The 24,609-nt window shown below is 37.6% G+C and overlaps 1 protein-coding gene across 4 annotated transcripts in view; it reads left to right on the top strand.

Moving 5' to 3' along the window:
* The window catches only part of TOP2B (DNA topoisomerase II beta), a 61,728-nt gene that overhangs the window by 25,804 nt on the left and 11,315 nt on the right, over positions 1-24,609 (top strand). For all 4 annotated transcript variants that reach the window (XM_041411506.1, XM_041411504.1, XM_041411505.1 and 1 more), the window contains exons 9-25: positions 3,517-3,618; positions 3,700-3,837; positions 5,430-5,568; positions 8,719-8,876; positions 9,593-9,718; positions 10,398-10,508; positions 10,590-10,695; positions 10,885-10,994; positions 15,262-15,354; positions 15,449-15,563; positions 18,377-18,498; positions 19,278-19,426; positions 19,981-20,212; positions 21,629-21,763; positions 22,199-22,399; positions 24,044-24,239; positions 24,395-24,486. In XM_041411506.1, the coding sequence (XP_041267440.1) occupies positions 3,517-3,618; positions 3,700-3,837; positions 5,430-5,568; positions 8,719-8,876; positions 9,593-9,718; positions 10,398-10,508; positions 10,590-10,695; positions 10,885-10,994; positions 15,262-15,354; positions 15,449-15,563; positions 18,377-18,498; positions 19,278-19,426; positions 19,981-20,212; positions 21,629-21,763; positions 22,199-22,399; positions 24,044-24,239; positions 24,395-24,486 (2,325 nt within the window). The remainder of the gene's footprint in view (positions 1-3,516; positions 3,619-3,699; positions 3,838-5,429; positions 5,569-8,718; positions 8,877-9,592; positions 9,719-10,397; positions 10,509-10,589; positions 10,696-10,884; positions 10,995-15,261; positions 15,355-15,448; positions 15,564-18,376; positions 18,499-19,277; positions 19,427-19,980; positions 20,213-21,628; positions 21,764-22,198; positions 22,400-24,043; positions 24,240-24,394; positions 24,487-24,609) is intronic.

The raw sequence follows: 24,609 nt of genomic DNA, 5'->3' as shown, positions 1-24,609 counted from the left end.
TCCCAGTAACTGGTGAGATTGTTGCTAGAGAATCTTAACTGTGAGCTTTCCAAAAGATGGGAAGGATAAGAATTGTTAATCAGGCTTTTTGAAACCTCTACTTGCTCAGATCTCTGTTGAAAGAGTCAGAAGAAAATTCTAATGGTAGCACAAATGGTTCATAAGCACCGGTGGTTACGCTTAGTCTAGCAGGAATGTCAGTGTTAAACTTGGTGGTATGAAAGAGTCAGAAGAAAATTCTAATGGTAGCACAAATGGTTCATAAGCACCGGTGGTTACACTTAGTCTAGCAGGTGCCCAGGAATGTCAGTGTTAATCTTGGTGGTCGGTAATGTGTAGCCAGTGTTTGGTGGGACATAATTTTTGTTACATAACTTCTTTTCAGTCACTCCCAGTGTGGCTGAACGAATGTTCTATGGTAAGGGCAAGTTTATTTCATTGTAGAATATTTACTTTCTAAGTATGCATTGCAGTTAAAAACTTTGTCAAAACTATAGATGACAAATCAGGTAGTTGAAAGGTTATTTACAGCTTTTAGTTCAGGCCTCTTTGAAGGCCTGAACATAAGGCATAAGGCAACATAAAGAAGAAAAATAACATGACCCTAAAGATGTGTACAATACTTTTATGATGAAACTGGCAATATAGAGAAACTTCATTATGACTGATACCAAGCTAAAAAATTTGTTTGAAAATACTGAATACTTCCTGATTCCTAAGTAAAATAAATTGCATACACTTACTCTGAAGATTTTGGATTTTACTCTTCTGGATCAATTTTCACCATCATGCAGTTACACATACATTGTTATTATATATTCTTTTGAAATATGCTTAAGAAATAGGTCTGTGTATTCTTCAAAAGTAAGTGTTGTAATTTCTAGTTTTCCCCCCTCTCTCAATCCATGCTTTATGTGTTTTACTGGGTGTGGGATGTTCGGGCAGTGAACCCCCTCACCAGCAATTGTTGAGCAGCTACCCACTGATGGGACATAATGGGTAGTAATTAACTGCATAGGCTGCCTGCCCCCTTATCTGTTAACAGGTGAGGAGCTCATTCTTGCTGTTAATTATCACTGTTTGCTGATAGCTTTTTGTTTCTGCATCTGGGTAAATTTCACCCAGCCGTAACTTTCCCCCATCTTATTTAAACTTGCTGTAAATTCCAAGTAAGTTTTTTTTTAGGTTGCTGGTGTGGTGTTTTTTGAGGGGTCTTTGGGAGGTCAGGCAGTATGTTGTATAAACAACTCCCTTGTTTAGTTCTTGTAAATTGGTTACCTTTTTCAGCTCCCCTTTCAATCAAAGTTTTGCCATAGTAGACCACCACAAAATTCGACTTCAGGCTCTGATACAGCACTTGAAAGAATGTTTGTAGCTATTAACAGATATCAGTTGTACAGATAACCTTCAGTGAGGCTTGAACACTGATTAAACATGGTCTTCTTAAATTCTGAATTTCAAATAGTAGCTGTGGCAGAAATTGTAGTAGAAGCCTCAGATATTAACATAGCAATCTAATGCTATGTATATGCTTTAATATGGTGGCACTGCTAACTGTGATACTACCAGTCATTTTAGCAGAAATGTTCAGCCAATACATTTGCAGTGTCAGAAGATGGACTTGCATGGAGAGAGGATCCCAACCTGCTAAAATTTGCTGGAGCAAGAAGTTCAGGATTATTCTAGATATCAGACTTATTTTCATAAAATAAATATAATTTTAAAAATGCCGAAGAAAATAGGATTGAATTGTAAAACTAATTAAATGAAAAGTTCAAATTTATAGTTAGCTTCTGAATTTTTCTACCCTATAAACCATCTATCTGTCCATAGAGTTTAGACGTAGCTTACCCCCAAATCAATGGAAACTGTTGGCTATGAGAAGAATAGAACAGTATATAGGAGGCAGTCAAAGTTTCATTTTTAAGATTTTTGTTAGCACTTAATTAGATACCTTTGCATCTTGAAGTTGGCAAGACAGGGATTCCATCATTACTTTCTGGAAAAACAAGGTTGTGCACTTCTAGCTCTCTAGAACATCCCTCACTCACTGCTGGAGGCTTTAGAATGGACTCAGGAACAGGGAACTGCTGTAATAACTAGTATCTCCTAAGAATAGGAGCTTCTATAATAACTAGTAAATTGCTAGTTTTCTTGATATGTCAGATGCTACTTTTAGCAAAATTTAAAAATTGCTAAAGTTTTAAATGCAGAAATATATTGAGTTGTTCCCATAAGCATAAGATTTCAGTAATGTGATGAGTAAAAGAAATGCATTTCAAGATTGCCATTCAAGTGTGGAATGAATTTGAGACGTGTAATTTGATATTTGCTGGTAATAGCATTTCTTTACAGTTTGGAAATGGATTTATTTTTCCTTAAAGTGGCAGGATATTGATAGATCAGCCTTCCATTGAACTCTTCCTCTACTCTTTCATGCATATGTGGATAAAAACAGTTGTGTTTTAATTTTGGCAGCTTTCGGGGTTTGGATGTGGGTTTTTTGGTTGGCTGGTTTTTGTAGAAGAAATGCCATGAGAAAAGACTTTGCATGGTGCTTCTAATGGTTTGTGTTGCTGTTTTAGTAGATGACTCTAGGAACTGAGAGAAACCATAGATGATTTCTTTGAAGTGCAACTACTGGTTTGGTTATGACTAATAATATTTACTAGCTTAACCATCTACTCTCTTTTTTGTTTTTTTAATTTAAATCTCTGCTTTCTGCAAGAAGCTGAGAACAGCTGCTATCCCATCAATTCAACTTCTTTACATCTTCAGTCTTTTCACAAGCATATTCTGTCTTAAAATGTAGAAACCTAACTTTTGGGGTTTGATTGCTAGTTGTTTTCCTCTTTGTGGCTGCTCTTTATTCTTGGTTTTGTGTTATTTCTTACCTATCCTGTACTTCCTCATACCTGTCAAGAGCTTTTTTTCCTTCCTCAGTTCTGTTTTAAATACAGCTTTAAAGAGCTAGGGTTTTTCTGTTTGTTACTTCGTGATGAACTTCTCCATAGACACGTGTTCTTTGTTTTGTCTGCCCCTAATGTAGATTGTTCTGAACAGGAACCAGTATTTAGTCTGTGTTTTTGTAAGGTGCTAACTGATGTAAAGCAAAGGTTATCTGTGTAAAATGTGGAATGTTGAGTTAGGTATGTTTTCTTTTTAAGGGATATACCTGCATCACTCCACTTTTCTTTACAAGATTTTAGTCAAAGTTATATGAACTTCCTATGACAGTCACTAGAATTTAACATTTTATTAATATTCTGGCTTTTTTGTCTACAAATTTAAAGGAAGGTATTTGAGTAATCAATCAATTAACTTCTGTCATCCTCACTTGTGTGAAGACTGAATGACCTGGAAAAAACCAGATTTTTCTATCTTATGATGCAACTCAATGTGCATGGATTTCTGTACCAATATATGACTACAGGAATTTTGTTAATACAGCTAAAAACTATTAGGAAATTTAATGGTTATTTTGTTTATTTTTTTTTTTCCTCTTCCCTCATTCAGGGTGGTAGGCATGTTGACTACGTGGTGGATCAGGTTGTGGGAAAACTGATAGAAGTGGTGAAAAAGAAGAATAAAGCTGGAGTTTCAGTCAAACCATTTCAGGCAAGTAACTTTATGCAAAAATATTGAAAAAGAGGAATGTGAGAATTCTGTTGAGTAAATTGGTTTCTGTGTTTTAAACAGGTGAAGAACCATATATGGGTTTTCGTTAATTGCTTGATTGAAAACCCATCATTTGATTCCCAGACAAAGGAAAACATGACATTGCAGCCTAAAAGTTTTGGGTCCAAGTGCCAGCTATCTGAGAAATTTTTTAAAGCAGTAAGTATACCTTTTTTTTTTTTTTTTTTTTTTTTTTTTTTTTTTTTTTTTCTTTATGAAGTGGTAATTGACACACTGGACCAAGTGTATGTATGTTCTATAGCAGAAGTTTAGTTATAGTCCATTGTGGTACTGCAGTGACTTTTGCATACTCGGGAAGTGGGGTGAAGGAATGTCTGTTCATTCTCTGGTCTTAATAATGGATGCAGTGACTGTATTTTGATTGTTGCCCTGGATTTAAAATTCACCTGATCAACTTGTTTGTTGGAGATTCTGGCATTTACATTGGAAAATGAAATTAATTAGACGCTTAAAATCTAAACGAGGTCCTTGATCAATGTTTTTTGTGTTAAAATGGTTTTCTTAAGTTGAGAATATTGTCTGCCTTACTCTTTGGTATCAATTCTATTTGTTTTCACTGGAGTGAAGAGCGAGAGAGAGGATATTTCACATTTATTTTTTGTCCAGTAATCAAGGAAATGCAAAATGGTGCCTGTAGTATTCAAAATGATCATTATTGTCAGGAAGTAAGTTTAAAAATTTTTCTGTAGATGGGCTAAGAATTGCTGTTCTAAATGACTGTATTTGTAGAAATATATCAGAGAGGTTTTTCCTCTACTGCATTTTCATGCAATGAAGGAAAAGTAGAATTCTGTTAGCCAGAACTCATTTTACTAAGTCCTATTTAATGCCAGTAGCCTTAAATGAAACTCCAGTAGTGGGGAGAACAGTGCCATTGCTAATACTCCTGGCATCAGAACTTTACTGATTGTATAGTGGTTTATTCTTCTAATTCTGTGTTATGGATGACATTCCTATAGAATTTAGAGGAAAAAAAAAACCACAACAGTCTTGTATAACAAAATCTGAAGAATAAACACATGTTGTATTACCATCAGCAGGTTTGATTTACAGTGTTTTTAATATTCCCAGAAGTAAACGTTGATTTCCAGATGCATTAAATGTGCAGCACAATCTCAGCAATGAATGCTGTATTATGGGGGATAATTAAAAGCCAAAGCTCATAGTATTTTGCTCCATCTGTGTTTTCTTTTGATGTGAAACCAAACCTAAAGCAGTTTTAGTTTAGAAAATATATTATATGCTATTTTTGCTGCAGATGTGTTTCTAAAATTGATATCAGATTCTCAAGTGGTTGGTAGAAAGCTTATTCTCAAATATTTTTGATTGTCTTTCAGCTCTTTTCAGTCATTTCCAAAGAAAATTTAAATGGTCATAAATATCCCATAAGGCTGCTTTTTGCTGTCAAAATCCAGGAAACAAATGCTTAGTACCTAAAATGTCTCAGCACATCAACTACATAGCATAAGACATCCTCTTGTTAGCTCTCCTTTGCTCTTTCCATCACTTATGGAAGTGCTGGAAAAGGAAACTTCTTGTGTTGTGTTTTAGTTGTATGTGCATAAAGTGCTCAATACTAAGGTGTGTGTTAATCCCTTGACCTTTCATAGGTTCAGTTTTTAAAATTTAGAGGACTTAGAAACAGTGTTAATGATTTAAAACCGACATGTGAGAATTTGCTATCTGAAGCTTTATTTTTCTCATCCACAATTCTGATTTGTTGCTTGTAGGCCTCTAACTGTGGTATCATCGAGAGTATTTTGAATTGGGTCAAATTTAAGGCACAAACTCAACTGAACAAAAAATGTTCTTCAGTGAAACACAGTAAAATCAAGGGCATTCCGAAACTGGATGATGCTAATGATGCTGGTAAGAGCGCTTACTTTTAAATTTTTTACTGTTTCATAAATTCTTCACAGACATGCTAATTTGAAACCTGACTTTTTATTTCTCATCCTTAAGTGTTTTTAAATAAAAATCTTTCTGGTTTTCTAAACTTTCTAGAGCTAGAATTGAAACATGATGGTGAGTTTGGTGTCAGGAATGCTGTCCTCTTTAGGGTAGAGAATTAATGACACTGAACAAAAGTGGCAGTCTAGGTTGGTATTGGAAGAGCGTGTGTCTTCTAACTGTGCTTTCCTGCTGAATGGTGTTACCAGTATTCCATTGTGGAGGAATGTAGAAAGATCTTTCTAATGTAGAAAGATCAGAATCTTTGTAGGGTCAGAAGGTATAGGAAGTAAATCACATAGTGTGCAGACCTGAGGGAACGGCTGAAGAGACTTATTTCATTAGACTTCAAATGCCATTAGGTTCCTGTTTGGGAATGTAGGGCAAGCTGACAATCTCTGCTGGCTTGCTTCCTTAGCACAGATAAGGGATCAGGATCAGCTGGCCATCTTTGTGCCAGTAGCAATGGGATGGGAGCTGTTATTGAATGATTAGAGGGGCACACATGGCTAAAGAGCTCGAAATGTTGCCAGTCTGTCTTATTGTTAGCTGGTTTTTAATACATCCTCACATTAAACAAAGATAGGGAAGTTGCAATGGAATATGCGGGTGGGCTGAGTAGGTAAAAGCATGGAACACTAAGAAAGAGGCTTGGTTTTGATTAGGTTTTTTGGTTGGTTTGGGTTTTTTTTTGTGCTTCAGCGTTCAAGCCAAAGATCACTTGATGGTTCTGTTTAATTTTCCTCCCTTTCTTTTTGATTCCTTGGTTATTAATTTTTTTAATTGAGTTTTCTTCAGTATTTAATTACTTTTTAATTTATTCGGATGTCATATTTTGCCTCAAGAGTTGATAATCGCATCTACTCTAATATTTTGCCTGTGGAATTTTCACTCCTCATTCAGATATATGTTCCTGATACTTTTCTTGCCAATAAGATTGTGTGCTCGAAGAAATTATGTACTTTCATGGATATCAAGCCTAGTGCTCCTAACTCATATAATGAATGATTTTGGACACACTTTTTTGGTAGTATTTTTAGCTTTGCTTAGGAGATCAGGCTTCAAAATAACTTCTTACTCTTTTTTTTTTGGCTGGGGGTGAGGAGAAAGGGAGAGTCTGTAACAAGGGAGCTAATAAAATGTTCTATTGGTTTTCATCCTGAAAGTTCCTCAGCTAAAAAGGCATATAGGGATTCATTTGGGCTGAACACTCATGCCTAAAGGTTTGCATGACTTGAATGCCTGTTACCCACGTATTTCTCTGATGCCTAATTATTGTTTAATGTTGAGAGAACTCTGCATCTCCTGAGGAGGCTTAGCCAGGTGTTGGTTTGTTGAAGATGTGGAATATACTGGATTTCTGACACTGAAGGCATTGCGCATTCAGGGTGGACACCCAGGAAGTGCAGCAGGGAGAGGGCAGTCTCTGGGCACAAACCCCTCTGACTTCAGTTATTCCTGTGGTTTTTAGACTTCTGTCTTTACTTCAAGAGAGAGTTTGAAGCCGAGGTCCAGCATTCACAGGTTTTTTGTATGCCTGGTACCCTGAATGTTTTAATCATTGCCAGTTAATGCTAAAGTGTAGGAGAGATGTGTATCTGTAGAGTGATGCATGTGCTGCAGATTTCCTCCCCCTCCTCTGTAAAGGAAGGGTCCTATACCTGGTCATTCCTGCCATCTTGAACAGCTATACATATCTGTGGCTTGTTGGGGGAGAAGAGGTAGAAATCAAAACAAAAATTAAGTATATAGGATTGTAAGGGAGCAGCTAGATTACTAAATCAGGTGAAGCATAAAAGCATTTTCTTAACCTGTCGGTTCATGTAGTTTTGTCTTGGAGTTCTTTAGAGCTGTGCTCAGGAAAATATCTGGCATATTGTATTTCCATGAAATTAATTGCTACAGATTGCATCCATTCCAGAAGAAAATAAACTTGGATGACATTCACGTGTGTTTTCTGCAGTTCATTTATGAAAAATATTGGCTTATATATATATTCTAGAACAGAAGACTGATGTTTTTCTAGGTATTTGGAGTCCACCTTGCTGGTAGGTAGTCACTGCCAGTGTGAAAAACTGCCTTAGATTATATTAAGCCACATGTCTTGATTCAGAAAACTAAAGGTGCTGAATGTGAGTTCTGTGTAATAGGAGGTGTGGGGTGGTCTTTATCTACCAGGTAAAGGCAAATTACAGCACACATTTTAAATACCACTATATTCAAAACTCTACCTTATTAGCAGTAGGTGAAACTCAACTAGCTTGAAGTTTTTTTTGTCTTTCCTACCATAGGCCTTGATAAAATAGCAAAGCTACTTAATGAGCATTTGCACTGTAGCAGAAGGGTGGGTTCCTTTTTTTTAGCCTGCTTGTTATTTAGAATGTTTATTCCACTACTACAGTTGCAATAGGCAGAACATAAATGTCATTCCAGTTTTGAGCACGCAGGCACCAAAATGCTGTGTATCTTGTAGAATCCAAATTACACTGTTAGTAAAGATTTGTTTTTCTGTTTGAGAAATTTGTGAGCTGTAAGAAGTGCAAATGTTCTCATCGTTTGAGCTTTTCTCACAATTTTTTGTACATTTGTCTGGCTTTAGCTGATAGACAATTAAAAGGGAAAACCACAAAAATGTGATTTAACAATTTACTATTTAAAATATACTGTGAGGAAAGTGAGAATGGGAAATACCTCCTGTATGTAACTCAGACATGCATAATGTATGTGTGTAAGAAATTTGCAGCTGGCAAACTGAAATGGTGAAGGTAGAGATGCAATCTGTCTTTTTTTGGGCAGATGTGTGGGAACCATTATATAAGATGTGCCACCATTGCATCCCATTTTGCCTATTTTGCTCCTTGTCCATGGCAATCCATAGTGTGCTGCTAAGGACTCATTGCTGTGGAGTTTTAGTGGTATGGAAGGCCATCCCTAAGAGAAATTCAGCCTATTTAAATTAACTAATGAGAGGAAATAACCTGCAGAGTAGAAAGAATTCAACTGTATTTCTTATATTTGAGTTACGCTTTCTGGATTTTTACCTTCCTTCTACTTCTTCCTGGCCTGCAGGTGGCAAACATTCCTTGGACTGCACGTTGATATTAACAGAAGGAGACTCGGCCAAATCTTTAGCTGTCTCTGGCCTAGGTGTTATTGGCAGAGACAGATACGGAGTCTTCCCACTCAGGGGCAAAATTCTCAATGTTCGAGAAGCTTCTCACAAACAGGTGTGTAGTGTTGTCCTTTCCTTTTTGCTGACAAATGGATGTGCTCCTGTTAATTCTTGATTTCTAGATTTGCTTCTTCATATTTTAATTTCTAATTTTTTTCATGCAAGTTGTGTGACTGAGATTTCATAAAGTACCAGCTATTTTGAAGCTGGGGATAATCCTGTAAATATTAACTGCAGCAGTGCAGTACTGGGATGGTAAGGCTAATTTCTTCACAAGTGGAAGGAAATCTTGCTATGACTCATATTCACATTTCACACGAGTACTTAAAGCCCCTAAAACTTTGTATTCTCTCCATTACCATGTGATTTCATAGACTCACAACATGAGTCAGCAGCCAGCAGCATTACCCCATCATATTGGTCCTGCTGCCATTCATAATTTGTCTGTAATAAGAGGTGTGCTGCAGATGCTCATAAAAACAGTGGGAAAAGAAGGCAGCTTTGTGAGATGACTTTTTGTTACACATTCAGTTTTCTCCCAGCTTTCCTGATCCAAAATGCTCTGGGTGTAGAGGAGAAAGACTGGTGCAGTCTTGGAAATTTGACTGTACAGAAGAAATCTTTACAAGTGCAAAGGCTTCAAGGGGTGGGAATAAAAAGCTTATGAAGTTGAGGTCAGGGTGCATTGAAAGAATAGCTATAAATCAAGATTGGGATGTTTCTGAACCTCTGCTTTTTACACTGGCTGCACAATAACTTTTTTTTGTACAGATTATGGAAAATGCAGAAATCAACAACATCATCAAAATAGTTGGATTACAGTACAAGAAAAGCTATGAAGATCCAGAATCTCTGAAAAGCTTGAGATACGGAAAAATTATGATCATGACCGATCAGGTAAGTCTAAAATTCACAGGTTTTAATCTACAGAGCTTCTTACAATGTTTTGCTGCAATTTTGTAGGTTCTGAGGTTTCTTTAAGGGATTAATTTATCTGTGTTGTTGGGTTGCCTTGAATGTACAGCTGAACTTTGCTGCAGAAAATAGCAAGAAGCCAAAGTAATAATAAAAACATGCTATTGATAATTCAAAATGTTGAATTATCAATTATGTTGAACGTAAGGACAAAAGTAGACAGTAAATGACATGGTGTGCTAGCAAGTCAGGTAGAAACAAGAATGTAGGCAATTATTTTTGGATAATCTCATGATTGAACTATCTAGCATCTTGCCACCAGTGAGAACTGTGGCCAGGTTTGGCTTTTTTCCACAAAAATTCAGCTCTGTGGTGTCTGGGAGAGCTGTCTGGCTCAGCAAAATCATGCCACAGGAAGAGAAACCTTGAACAACAACCATGTCCTTGGCTTGGAAGAGATTTTCATAGCTCAGGGACAGTGACCTTCACAGGTGGTTATTTCACACCTGGGTCCAGTTTGGTATCCAAATTAAAACCAACTGTTCATTTCTATGCTTTCTGTCCTCAGATATTGTGTTGATGTATTCAGGCCAGTGAGTGGGTTTTTTGGTTTTGGGGAATCTGATACAAGATTGCTTCATGTTTTTGTGTTCTGATTCAGGATCAGGATGGATCTCACATAAAGGGCTTGTTGATCAATTTTATTCATCACAATTGGCCATCACTGTTGAAACATGGTTTTCTTGAGGAATTCATCACCCCTATTGTGAAGGTATAGGTTCTGTTATTGAGATTTTATGGATTACTTATATCAGAACAGAAATGTTGATTTTGTTTGTTTGTTTTTTCAAAGGCAAGCAAAAATAAGCAAGAACTTTCATTCTATAGTATTCCTGAATTTGATGAGTGGAAAAAGCATATGGAAAATCATAAAGCATGGAAGATAAAATACTACAAAGGTTTGTTCAAAAACAAATATATGAACCCTATGAATAAATAATAATAAATGGGTGCTGTGAAGTTTTATTATAGCTTTTCATTATAATATCTTACATAATGATTTTATAATATTCCCAGGAAAATAAAAGGGATAAAATAATAAAACTTAAATTTTGAATATTGAATAACTATTTCTTTTTATTGTACAGGATTGGGTACCAGCACTGCTAAAGAAGCAAAGGAATATTTTGCAGACATGGAAAGACATCGGATCTTGTTTCGATACGCTGGGCCTGAGGATGATGCTGCCATTACATTGGTAAGAACACACAAAAGTGCTTCTATATGATATGTTTTATTTTTAATTGTGTGCTGAAAATGGCACATGAGGAAGTCCTGACAGGGCTTGTTTTGGTTTTGGGTTTTTTTTTTAATACCTGAGTGTAGCAGTTTTGGAAAATGGGTGGAAACACCGATTAAGTGTAGTGGTTTTGGTTCGCCAATCGTTCATTTCCTGGCCAGCGCGCCAATTAATGAAGTGGGCCAAATGCCAGTGCACCCACTAGAATTATTTACTCATTTTCTGCTGCGAGATAAGGATTAGGAAGAGAGCAAAGCAGGCTTTTAAAGGGTATAAAGAAAACTTTATTAACAGAATTAAAAGAAAAATATCAGAAGAATATCAGAATAAACCTTCAGAACACTTCTCCTGCCCCCACACCCTCTTTTCTTCCCCACTGACAGTGTAAAGAGACAAAACCTGGGACTTTGAGTCAGTTTACCACCTCTAAAATAGTCTTTCTTCAGTTCTCTTAGGGAGAGGAGTCTCTCTTGCCATGCCATGGAGACTTTTCCACAACAAACAGTTCTCTTGTAGCTTCAGTGTCACAGTTTATCAGCAGCCTCCCAGAAATCTGCAATCATGAAGTCCCTCCATGTTTTGGTATTTTTTTCCCATAACTAACACCACGGGTCATTTCAGCTTATTGGGGTACAATTTTAAGGATGAGCTGTTCTAGTATAGAAACAAAAGTTCTCTTCTATTATCTCTGGGAACAGAAGTTTCTTTCTTCTATCCCTGGGGCAAGGTTTCTCATCTCTCTCATCTCAAGCTTCTTAGTGAATCACAGCCACTGCAACATCTGCTTGTTTCAACACTGGTGCTTCTGCTCACAGCTGTAGTTAGAATGCTACATCCCCCCAATGCATTCCATGAATTACAGGGAAAAAACAAAGTCTATTATATCAATTATATCTTCACCATAGCCTTACAAGAGAATTTCAGCTCAAAACTAAGGCATCTCCTCAATCTCCTCCCATCTAGAATTTGACTCCTTCTTCACTGACCTCAGTGTCCCATGTTGTTTTCTTTGCGTGTCTTCACCCTTTCCTTTTTCTTGATTCAGGAGAGAATTGGTGTTCATAGGTTCATTTTTTTTCTCAAGCTTTATCAGTTGAAACAGTTTTTATAGAATTCTGCAGTGCTGAAAGGTTGATCTCATCCAGGCTTGGCATCAGGGAAATCGCTTGCCGTGCCTCTCTGTTGGTCGTGTGGTCTCTGCCGACACCGTGCGAGTCACGCTGGCTGCCGGTGCTACCCCGCACCTTCTCTTCACATGGGGCACCAGAAAAACAAAAAAGGAACGCTGCTGCTGCTGCTTTTGTCCTTCTGTCCGCAGCATGGCTGGCTAAAAGCAGCTAAGCAAAGTTCATTGTGAGCCATGCCGAGATATCTGTGGCTGCACCAATTTCGGCCAAACAGTCCTGGTCACGTGGCCGCTCCCGGCTCAGTGCTGGCTGTGGGGCCACTACCGGCGCTGGTCCCGGCTGCATGGTTGCTCCTGGCAGTGAGATGGCCCCCAGCACCATGGCCTGGTGGTGCTGCTGGAATAAAAGAAAAATGGACCCGTGGTCCCACCAAACCTGGTGGGGTTTCCCAGGAAGAGGCCAGCACCACAGGCCTGGCCCCGCCAGGCCACGAGGGCCGTGCAGGGCCGGGCCGGCCAGTGCCCAGTTACCTGTTCAAAGGTTGGAAGCAAGAGGACTCTTCCCAGGCCCTGTTGATTTTTAAATGTGAATGTCACAGAGGCGTGTTCAGCTTTGTTGAGTGGTTTAACACGGTGTCAGTGTTCAAAACTAGCCAGCTGGTTGGTTACGCCATGCCAGAAGGAAGCTGCCAAGGCTCCCACAGGGAACCACTTCCGCAGCTCGTGGACTCCCTCCCCAATTAAAAACCAAACTGCATTAAACCACAGCACTGAAAAAATACTGTGGGTTGAGAAAGACTCTTTTGGAAAATGCTTTAAATTCTGGAATAAGCTTAATCCACACCACAAAATGAGCTCTGCGTTCTGCTTTTAGATTTGGTAGTTTTGTGTGGTGCAAATAGCAAGAAATGTTACAGTCAAAATTGCTTTTAAAGACAGAACAAGAAAGTACTTTGACAAGTTTTTATTTGTTTGGGCAATACAGCCCAAACAAATTATGTTTCATGTCTACTTAGGGGTCTGTATTATGTTTCTGAGCAAGTAAGATGAGGCAAATATTGTTTATTCATTGAAAATCTGTCAGTGTGTCATATATGTATTCATGCACATGCTCTACCTATTTGAATTTGAAATTTTGTAAATAGTTGTGTGTAGGAAAATACTTGTGTTTCAAAGAAAGCTTGTGGAAGGACAAAGTATGAAGTACCTGGAACAAAGCTGTTTTCTCAAGAAATATTTCAACTTCAATTTGCTATTTTAATTGTAGGTGACATTAGTGAGAAAAAAGGGTAGGAGGGAAAAAAAAGGAAAATACCTATCTTAGACAAAACAACTTTTTTCTTACCCTGTGGGTACAGTAAAATGTGTGGTTTTACTAACAAAATTCTGATCGCTATTTCTGCAAAGAGACCTTCATACACAGACTGGTATATGAGGCCACGTAACCAATTATGGCTGATCCTCACTGTTACCTAAAATAGTATTCTTTCAGTCTGGGAGGAAGCTGTTCACCTCTGTTGCACCTCAGCAACTACCAGCTAGTGCTGGAGCTGTGTACAGAAGCTTCACTTACACTTCCACCTGCATTTCCTCAGCTGATCACTGGAATCCCCATCCCAAGTTTACCTCTGGGTGGTATGTGATTATGGGCCCCAGCAGACCTCTTGGTAGCTAAAATTTAGGAAAGCAAAAATTCTTTCACAGAGCAACTTCTTCACCATTCTGAAGAACTCTTTTGCTAGTAAATGACGTATTGGAAGAGCAGTTTTAAGTGGAGAAACAAAAAAAAAAAATCCCCTTCTTATTCTATTGAAGAATAAATATTTGAGAACAGCTCTTAATTCCATTCATTCTATTTTTATTCTGTTGGAATAATTTTTATGCTGATCCAGCTCTTGGTCATTTGTCACTTCAGTGGTCTAGAAAAGGTATAGATAAACTGAAAGGAGCCAGAAGAAAATGGTAAGAATTTAGTCCTGCTTTTTACAAAAGCCTAATCTTAAATTTTAAGATGTCTGGCACTGTGATTATCAAGCTTTGTTCACAAGGGCAGTCAGTCTGATGCAAAATAGGGTGATATGGCTTAGGCCCTTTCTCATAAACTAAGTTACATTTAATATTTATTATGTAGCATCTTGGTCTCCAAGGAATTGACACTACTCATTGAGCTCTTTTGGGGTGCTCCAGTCAGAGTCCTTTGAAAAAGATGGTGCTGATGAGTGTGTTCTTATGCAGGAGAGTGGTTGAAATCAAGACATGATGAAACTTCTACATGTTATCCCCTGAGAAAAAAAGGCAGTACCTCAGCAGCTACAGAATTTCTCCAAAGTAGTCAAGATCTTGTTTAAGCCACATACCCAGTTTTTATGTCTTTTTCTCTTTTTGGGAGAAGAAACGCACTGGAGGGGAACTCTGTAACACCACAAAGTCAGAACAAATTCCTGTGTCCTTTTGTAGTGATAAGTGGTTGCTGGAAAGTGATGCCTTGTCATCATGAAGGCTGAGGCCGTCAGTCAGCTGGCCCAAACTCTGGCTTAGGCTTTTTGTGCAGTGTCAGTTCTGTCAGGTTGTCAATTTTCATAAGAGGACTAGGGATGGTGAGGCAGGAGCAGCTGCAAGTTATTGACAGAGCAAAGAGGGCATGGAGAGGACAAGAGTGGGATATTTTTTCTAATACCTTCAATTGATTGTCTTGATGAGATCTGGTTACAGCTCGGTCTAAATGATGAACCCAACCTTAAAGCTGTGTAGGGAAAGACCTTCAAACCTGTGTGTCAAAGCAAAACTGATGTGAAGAAGGGAAGAAGAATGATAAGATTTGTCTAAATGTATAAAGATTTCAGGAAAGCAATATAAATTTAAATTGCAAACAGTGAGAAATCTGTCATTTCGAAAAACCTTGTGCAAAAATGTCTGAGAAGTCATGTACTAGTACTGCTCCTTAAATGTAAACGTTAGTTATATGGATTAGCTTGTCCAAATAAACCTTATTGAATACTTGATCAGAAAGTGCAATATACTTAAAATTCTGACTGAAGTAGCATACATTTGCACAAACATTTATATGCTGATACTTTAGTGTACTTGGAATCTTTCCAGGCCTTCAGTAAGAAGAAGATTGATGACCGAAAAGAATGGTTAACAAATTTCATGGAAGACAGGCGACAGCGTCGACTACACGGCCTTCCCGAGGTTAGTACTAGATAATAGCAATAAATCTGCCAGGTGAGATTTAAATGTAATGTAGTTTTTGTATTGAATGAATAATTTATGTGGTTTTTTCCAGCAATTTTTATATGGCACAGCAACAAAACATTTGACTTACAATGATTTCATTAACAAGGAGTTGATCCTTTTCTCAAATTCAGACAACGAGAGATCTATCCCTTCCCTTGTTGATGGTAAGATGATAATTATTATGATTTTTTTGAATATTTCTGTTTATTGATGGTTTTTAGAGGTGTGATTTGCACTGGAATCAATGCATTCAAGTAGAGACTATAAGAACTTCCATGCATGTGTTTGCTATCATTTTGTATATCAGTGGTGTGGTATCCTGGGTGCTTTAGGAAGAGCAGTGCCAGGGGATCAAGGGAGGTGCAGCCCTGGTGAGGCCACATCTGCTGTGTCCAGTTCTGGGCTCCTCAGTACAAGAGAGACATGGAGCTCCTGGAGGAGGTTCAGTGAAGGGTTGTGAAGATGATTAAGGGTCTGGAGCATCTCTCTCATGAGGAAAGGCTGAGGGAGCTGGGCCTGTTCAGTCTTAAGAGATGATGGAGAGGGGACCTTATTAATGTGTATAAGTATCTAAAGGGGAGGGGTTGAGAGGATGGAGTCAGGATCCTCTCAGTGATGCCAAGCAATAGGACAAGAGGCAGTGGACACTGATGCACAGGAAGTTTCACCTGAGCATGAGGAAGAACTTCTTCAGTGTGCCGTGACCGCACACAGGAATAGATTGCCCAGAGAGGGTGTGGAGTCTCCCTCAGTGGAGATATTAGGGAGAGACACCATATCCTGTGCAGTGTGTTCTAGGATGATCCTGCCTGGGGAGGTTGGACCAGATGAGCCACTGTGGTCCCTTCCAGCCTGAACAATTTCTTGATTTGTGTGCTAAGGAATTGCCGTGTTTCTTCTGTGAGGAAGTTGAAGCTGTTGCTGTGCAGGCTTTTTACTTAATCAGACCTATTCCCTAGGCCCTACAAATGCTTTGTTTCTGCTCATACCATCAGAGAAAGCAAGTCTCTTAAGTGCTTGTAATAATTAACATTCAAGTCAGCAGCTGAGTGCAGATGAAGATGCAAATATTTTCTCCCCTCAGTCTTGCACCACAGGCAGTGCTGTAGTGTTTACTGACCTGTAATCTTGCTAGTCTCCTGTCAGTCAGGTTTACTAACCCTCCCCTTGCAATAGCATGTACATTAAAAGGAGCAGTTTTTCTGCACTACAGCTTCATTTGTAAAACTGTCTGCAGACAGCGTGAGCAGGAATTTCTGCCCATGTCATTGTCTGTGTGCACAAGCTTACTATGATCAGAAAAAAGGCCTTGAGACTTCGAGGAGGGGTGAAGTGCATTTATCTGCAGTTCTCAGTACATTTTGTAGTGGAGCTGGTCAGCCTTCTTAACACTACAGACTTACACCAAAATATTAGTGCAGTAAGAGCTTTTTGTGTTTTCCATGAAAGAGAGGGATTGTTCAGGGGATAGGGGCAGTAGCTGTCCGGTAGGATGGATCCCTAGCTTTGATGCAGAATGAAACTGAGTTAGGTATGCAGATACACACCTAGGGAACCAAAGGATGCCAGCTTCTCCAGACTTACTTCCTCCCCTACCTGGGTACTTACAGAGCTCTATGTTTCAAGAGATCATTGCTCCTTACAACGTACTGTACCCAAACTGCCTTCTCAGAAACAGCAGAATGGTTTTGCTGGAGCTTTAAATATTTAAGAATGAACTTGCAGTGGACTGTTTCTACAGAAATGTAAGAAAATAAGAATGGAACATAGTTATTAATATATTTGTGTGTGTGTATGTGTATATGTAACAATGTAGGTGTATATATAATACTACAAATATTATATATAATTCCTATGAGTGTTTCTGCCAACTTTGGCTGTAATTCTGCTTTCTGGGCATGGATATATGAATTGTGCAGCAGGTGTAGTGCTCTAGCAATGGTTTTTGTCCTTCAGCATCATCAGGTGATATATGTCAGGCTAGCCTGGTGGCAAATCTCAGAAAAAATAATGAAGAGGAAGAACATTTTGACTGTCTCTTCACAGCTAGTAGTTACAATTCTTGCTGCTTGGTGATTCTCGTTTGTAAAGAAAGTCCTTCAAGTCTATTATATTCCATAGAGTGCTGGTAGAAAAACATGATGCAGAGCCATTGTAAAAAAGTTTGGATATTACATATTTGAAGGAAATGGAAATTGAAGTCAGTATCCTTTTTTTTTATTATTATTTTTTGTCTTCCTTCCAGCTTTTGCTCTTATGTTTGACCCACTGTACTAATGGTAAAATAAAACAATATTTTAGTGCATTTTAGAAATGTATGTGAATTAAAACACTGAATAGCTCAATAAGCATGATCTAGAACTGGTTATCAAGTTCTGGATAACATGCAGGAAATACAGTGCAATCCCTCCAGCACAGCTGTTGTTCCTAAAGTGCACCTAAGCAATGAAAAGATGATCAGAGACCGGCTTCTTTCTTAAAACTTTAAAAGATCACAAGAGGATAACATTTTTTAGTATTGAATTTTAATATGTATTTGAGAATTTCACACAAGTAAAATTTCAGAGTTCTGTGAAATGCATGTAAGCTGCAGTTACAGGTGTCATTGCTGAATTTGTGCTGATATTCTTAGGAAAAAGATTTTGCTGAGTAGAATGGAAAGAATTCTTGACTTGTGGAAGTTGCACATGTAGGATCAAGGTGCAGTTTATTAGAATGATATATTGGATGCAGTATAATTGGCTAAAAAGACTGTGTTTCCACTTTTTTGGTAATTTTTTGAGTTGGGTAAAATATTTTTAATTACTTTAAAAAAATTACGTATTTATTATTTTGTTAATATTTCAGTGTGAATTTGTTTCTGTTTAATGTTTAGACTTCTTTTGAGAGATGAAAAATTATAAAAAGGCAAAACAAGTTTATCACTTGAAAACATTTGCTTGTGTATGTGTTGAAAATGGAATGTTCTTCTAAATAGGTCTGAAACCAGGGCAACGCAAGGTTCTGTTCACTTGCTTTAAGAGAAATGATAAACGTGAAGTAAAGGTTGCTCAGCTGGCTGGTTCTGTGGCTGAAATGTCAGCTTATCACCATGGGGAGGTGAGTATGGAGGATGGTGAAGTTGTGAGGACTTTTAGCCTAGGTAAAATACTGGGTAAATGTTTCTACTATTAAAATTGGAAACTCTTGACTATAATTCTACTAATCACAGGTGTGCTTTTAAAGAAAATGAACGAAAGTGTATGTAGCTTAGTAAGACAGGATATTTTCTTTCTTTCCAAGTGCTGGTGCTCACTGTTATCCCAAATAAGTTGTGGGCTGTGGCAAAATACTAGATAACTAATTACCTAAACACCTTCTAGATTCTGAAATCATAGGAATATAGGAACTGTGTACTAGGACAATATTTGTCTGAAACAAGAAACACAGTATTTTAAGGGAAGAGCTGAAACTCTGTTCTTCAAAAACTTATTACAGTGTCAGAGGAAAGATTTTTTCCTAGCTCCTATTTTGTGTATATTTATCTGAAATATTACCAAGGGTGGCCATATTAACAATCCATCTATCCCTTCTCTTCTCCCTTTAGAAGCCATGAGTAGTGGTTTGTGCATGCAAGTGTGGTCAGTTTATGTCCCTTTACTTCCCACGGAGAAGTGCTTTAGAAGAAATTGAGAGGCTCAGGGCTTTTCATAAGCATAGAATACGTATTCCCAGCAGCCATTGTAATAGGTTACAACAGTCCTTTCTCAGGGAGAGTGCTTTCTTAAAAATTTAATTAAGGTTAGTCACACAATTTTGGGCCATTAAAAACAGATTTTACTGGCTGATTAGGATAGACTGCCTCATACTTCTTACTATGAATATATATTTTCTTACAGCAAGCATTAATGATGACTATAGTCAACTTGGCTCAGAACTTTGTTGGAAGTAACAATGTGAATCTGCTACAACCTATTGGTCAGTTTGGCACCAGGCTTCATGGTGGAAAGGATGCTGCCAGCCCTCGCTATATTTTCACCATGTTAAGGTAAACTATTAATGTCAAGCTAAATGCATGCTTTTAAATAGCTTTCGTATGAAACTCATCCTTTCACAGCACTCCCTTTTTGGGGGTGATGGGGGAGAGAAATAGAGAAAGATTGAAATATTTTGATAGAAGCTCATATTTTGTTTTGGCTCTCTTAAATGTGGTTTTGAACATCCGTAACATTTTGCAAGTATTTGGATGCTGTGTTGTTTATTATTGGGTGCCCCAGTGTCATGCTGAGCTGTGTGTTCTGAAAGCTTCAAAGAATGATATTTTTCAGATGCTAAATGTCAGCAGTTGCTAGTATACCAGGTACATGTGTTTCTGTGAAGGAAACAAACTTCATCTATTATGAACACACTCTTCCATTGGGTAGAACTTCGTTATCTCAGGAGATGTGTACATTGGATTTTCAGCTTCAGAATGGCAAAGAGAGAGAAAGATGTCAGAAAAATCTGCAACAGATCATATCTGGGCCCAAGGCCTGTTAAAGCAAAATGTTCTTTATTTACTGGACTTGAGGTTAAATGGTTTTCTTTTTCTTCTTTTTAAAGCCCTTTAGCAAGGCTACTTTTTCCATCAGTGGATGACAACTTGCTTAAATTCCTGTACGATGACAACCAGCGTGTAGAGCCTGAATGGTATATTCCCATCATTCCCATGGTCTTAGTAAATGGAGCTGAAGGAATTGGCACTGGCTGGGCATGCAAACTTCCAAACTACGATACCAGAGAGATTGTAAACAATGTCAGACGAATGCTGGATGGCCTAGACCCCCACCCAATGGTAAAAAAGAATAGTATATATTGTTATTTTTAATGTGTGTACTTACAAAATCAATTCCTATCTCTCTAGAACTTCTCTAATTATTGGAGCATCAGAGTTGTTTTGTCCCAGTAATTTTATGTAGAAGCTTTACTTGACTGTTGGGATAAGGCTGGGGAAGTTAACTTTGAAACAAAAACATTGTATTTATATTTTTATATTTTATTTTATATTTTTATATTTTTATTTTTAGCAATTATTTTAGGGGGCTTTTTGTTCAGTCTGCTGACTGTTACAAACCTTACAGGGTCGTTGTGAGATGGCAGTAGAGTAAAAAGTTGTATCACACTTTCTTTTTGAAGGTACTACTTAAGTATCTTCAGCTAAATTTACTATTTCCTTTCTCTTCTCTGAATCATTCTGTTTTATATATCTGTAGGCAGAGGAAAAGATACTGCTGCTGTTCAAGAAAATCAGCAACTTCTGAACTGCATTTAGCTTCTGTTTATTCAAAATTTTAGAAGTCCCAGAAGTGGTGTGAAAAAAATTGGATATGAAGAATACCTGTATGAACCCACAATATCTTTGACCAAGAGATGAAATACAGTTGAAGTAACCTTAATTTTACAACTGATGAATATTGCTGCTTGGCTGTGTTTACTAAGCCATAGGAGCAGAAACATCTTTTCTTCCTTATTTAGATCACAGTTCACTGAGTGTGCAATATCAATTTTCAAGACATAGTGGCTTTCCTTTTCAAATTCTTGGGAATAATGAGATTTTTTTTTAATTAATGCAATCTATTGCCCTTCCTTTAGGACTCCTAGGCCTTCTGTGTAGTCTCACAGTCAATTGAAGCTCACTGTGCTTGAAAGAGGCAGTTCTGCCTCCATCTAGCTCCTTTCTGTATGCTGGTATGTGTTTGTGTCAAGCTGGATAAGGAAATCAATCCTGTTAAAAAAAATTCCTCAGCCTATTAGTTACAATTTGACCTGGATGGGTTCCACTGTCTTTGCCAAACAGCACAAAATGAAAAAATGGTTAGGGGAGGTAGCACCACTTCTGTAAAGTTATTGTGGGATGCTAATCTGCTTTCTGTCATGCCTTAATTGTGCTTAGAGTTTTCTTTAAAAAAGAGGAAGAAAAAACCAAACTAAAGAATCAAAACAAAACCCCACCATCTCACTGAGTTCAGCTGCATCTTCTTGACAGTTTTTCTACTCTGTGGACAGTAGGATAATTGGTCCTGTCACTTGCATGTGTGTATTCTGTTTTTTCTATAGTATTTTTCCTATGACTTTAGATTTTCACAGTCTGAGAGGTGTGTTGACGGGTTAGGGCGATATAGTCATAAGTGGATGGAGTATGGAAAAGAAATATTTTTCTGACATTTTATTATAAAGATTATTACCACTTTGATGGTTTTTCCAATTTCAGCTTCCAAACTACAAAAACTTCAAAGGAACCATTCAGGAACTTGGTCAAAATCAGTATGTAGTGAGTGGTGAAATATTTGTCGTGGACAGGAACACAGTAGAGATTACAGAGCTTCCTGTAAGGACATGGACCCAGGTAAGTAATAGTGAAACACATTTTAATATAAACAAAAAGGAGTGAAGAATTCCTCATTAAATTATTTAATCCTACATCTGTGTGAACTTCTAACACAATTTCTGATTATACATACACAGAAGGGAGCATGGTTTCATTCTGCTGTGTGCTTTTGTAGAAGATGGTTCTCTGTTTGTGCCATCAGCTGTTCATGCTACAGAGAACACCTGCTTTTCCTGCTTAATCCACTTTACAGTAGGCTTTTCTGTCCTGATTTCTGCCTCTTATGTTTGTGCTACTCTTGGCCTGCATTTCGCAGGTTATACTGGTTCTCTTAAGTTATAACTGATACCAGTTATGTAATGCACAGAGCTTTGAAAATTTATGTTGTTCAGTTGGTTTGCAGTTTTCTGGCCTTTCAAGTGGTTCTGTTTTTTGCTGCTCTATTTTCAACAGGTGTACAAAGAACAGGTTCTAGAACCTATGTTGAATGGGACCGAAAAAACTCCAGCATTAATTTCTGACTATAAGGAATACCACACTGATACAACTGTGAAATTTGTTGTGAAAATGACAGAAGAAAAGCTTGCACAGGCAGAAGCTGCTGGATTGCACAAAGTCTTTAAGCTTCAAACAAGTCTTACTTGTAATTCTATGGTAACTTTTTCATGTTTGGCTATCAGAATCCCTACTGTTGCTTGTTGTAAAATGAAATGTTTTTGTAGTATACTTTGGTTCTTGGTATTGAACAGTGCATTGTGTATTTGAAATTGTTTCAATGGTAGAAAACTGTAATGATGACCAATAGGAAGTCAATATGAATAAGCAAATCCATTTTATGATGAGTCTTTCAAATAAGACAGGCCTGGTGTGGTTGCCTTCCTGGAATTGAAAATCTACTGTGCAGTGAACCAAAAGTGGTTAATGTAAAGTAGATCATACAAATAACTTTCTGCCATATTATAATTAGATTTGAGTTTTAAACTTGAGACAAATTACATTTTCAAAATTGCGCTTTCTGCAGGACTGTTACTCCTCTAATATGAGTTAAATGATCCAATGTTTCCACCAGCATAATCCAATTTTAGGTGGTAAGGTATAGCAAACACTGTTCTTAAGCTGCTGAAGACATAATAGTGCTGTAAATTACTAAGAATATGAATAAATATACATGTCTGTCTATTCTGAGAGGGATTTGAATGTAAGTTAATTTCTGTGAAGATTTCCAAACATCCTGTCGTTACAGATACTGGGAAAAACAGTTCTGTTTTTAATGGCAGATGCTGCTTTCAGATATTATCACAAAACACAAATATCATTATTGTTGCTACTGCTGTGTACATCAAAAGCTGTGTGAAAATAGGTTAAAAATAAATTAATGACTATAGGATTGGAAAAGGAAACAGGCCTTACTCAACTAATTTTCCAGGTAGTACTTGAAAAGCCAAGCTACCAAATCAGAGTGATGGTATTTCTCACATGTTTAAACAACTGTAGGAACTACTGTGAGAATCTGTTGTCAGTTTTACATTTCACAGATTTCAAAATGTTTTGCAGCTGAATTCCTTCATTTTCTGCCTGACAAAATAAATAATAAATTGTAAAGGTTGCTTTCTGTACTTGTGTGGGAGTTAATCTGCCCTAGTTTAAGAACCTTAAAAAGTTATGTGAGCTTGGCTATTGTCCCCCAGCTCCCAAATAGCTATTTTGGATAGATGAATTATCCCCTAGAGGGGTTTATTTCTTTCAGTTGACTATGAAGGGCATCAAGGGTGACTAGTTCACCTATAAATGTCTAAACTGGAGATGTCAGAAGCCAGACAGGATTGATTCCACCTATCAAGTAAAAATGATTTCTTACTTGGTGCTTGAACTTGAAGGATGGTAGTTTTCACAGCTGAAAAGTGACAGATTTCACAGCTGAATTGAAAGATTATTAAGGATTATTAAGCTTTGCAACTCTTATATTAAATAGTTGTGAATCATCAGTTGCCACTGAACTTGTGATTTAACATGTAGATAAAATTAGTCATTCAACTGAATTCAGGCATATTTCTCTATATAGCTGTCTTTTTGTTTGATTGTACTGCCATAAATCTCATCCTAAATCTCCTTGTGAATAAAAATAGAGACCATCCAGCTCTGTGCTGTGCAGCTCCAAAGTGAGGTTTGAGTTCACACTCCTCGAAATACCACTTTTTGTATGGGGCTTTTATACATGCAGCAGAACTGAACACTTGCACAAGGGCTAACAAAGTTTGAATTACACAGCTTCTCTCAAGTCTATCCTGTATTTTCTAGGTGCTGTTTGATCACATGGGGTGCTTGAAGAAGTATGAAACTGTGCAGGACATCTTGAAGGAGTTCTTTGATCTGCGGTTACATTATTACAGCCTGCGCAAGGAGTGGCTGGTGGGAATGCTGGGGGCAGAGTCCACCAAGCTGAACAACCAAGCTCGTTTCATCCTGGAGAAGATACAAGGAAAAATTACCATTGGTGAGTAAACAGAAATTAGAATTGTTAATAGTGGGGGGAAATCTGGAAAGTATTTAAGTATAGCAGAAAATACTTACATGCAAGATTTTAATGACACTGACTTTCCTTTTTATTTTTTTTTCCTTGCCTCCTCTGTGTTTGTATGTATCTTGTAGAGAACAGATCAAAAAGAGATTTGATTCTGATGTTGGTCCAGAGAGGTTATGAATCTGATCCAGTAAAAGCCTGGAAGGAAGCACAGGAAAAGGTAATAATCTCGATACAGATGTTGATTGATGTTGTTACTATTGTAAACGATACTGGTTATTTTCTAGTAGTCTAACTTAATTTATAACACACACACACATTGCACTTTAAAAACATTATTCAT

The sequence above is a fragment of the Onychostruthus taczanowskii genome, unplaced genomic scaffold (assembly GCF_017590055.1).
Source record: "Onychostruthus taczanowskii isolate IOZ18803 unplaced genomic scaffold, ASM1759005v1 scaffold36, whole genome shotgun sequence".
NCBI lineage: Eukaryota > Metazoa > Chordata > Aves > Passeriformes > Passeridae > Onychostruthus > Onychostruthus taczanowskii.
Note: the sequence above shows the minus strand (reverse complement) of the source record. Positions and strands in the feature narration are given on the sequence as shown.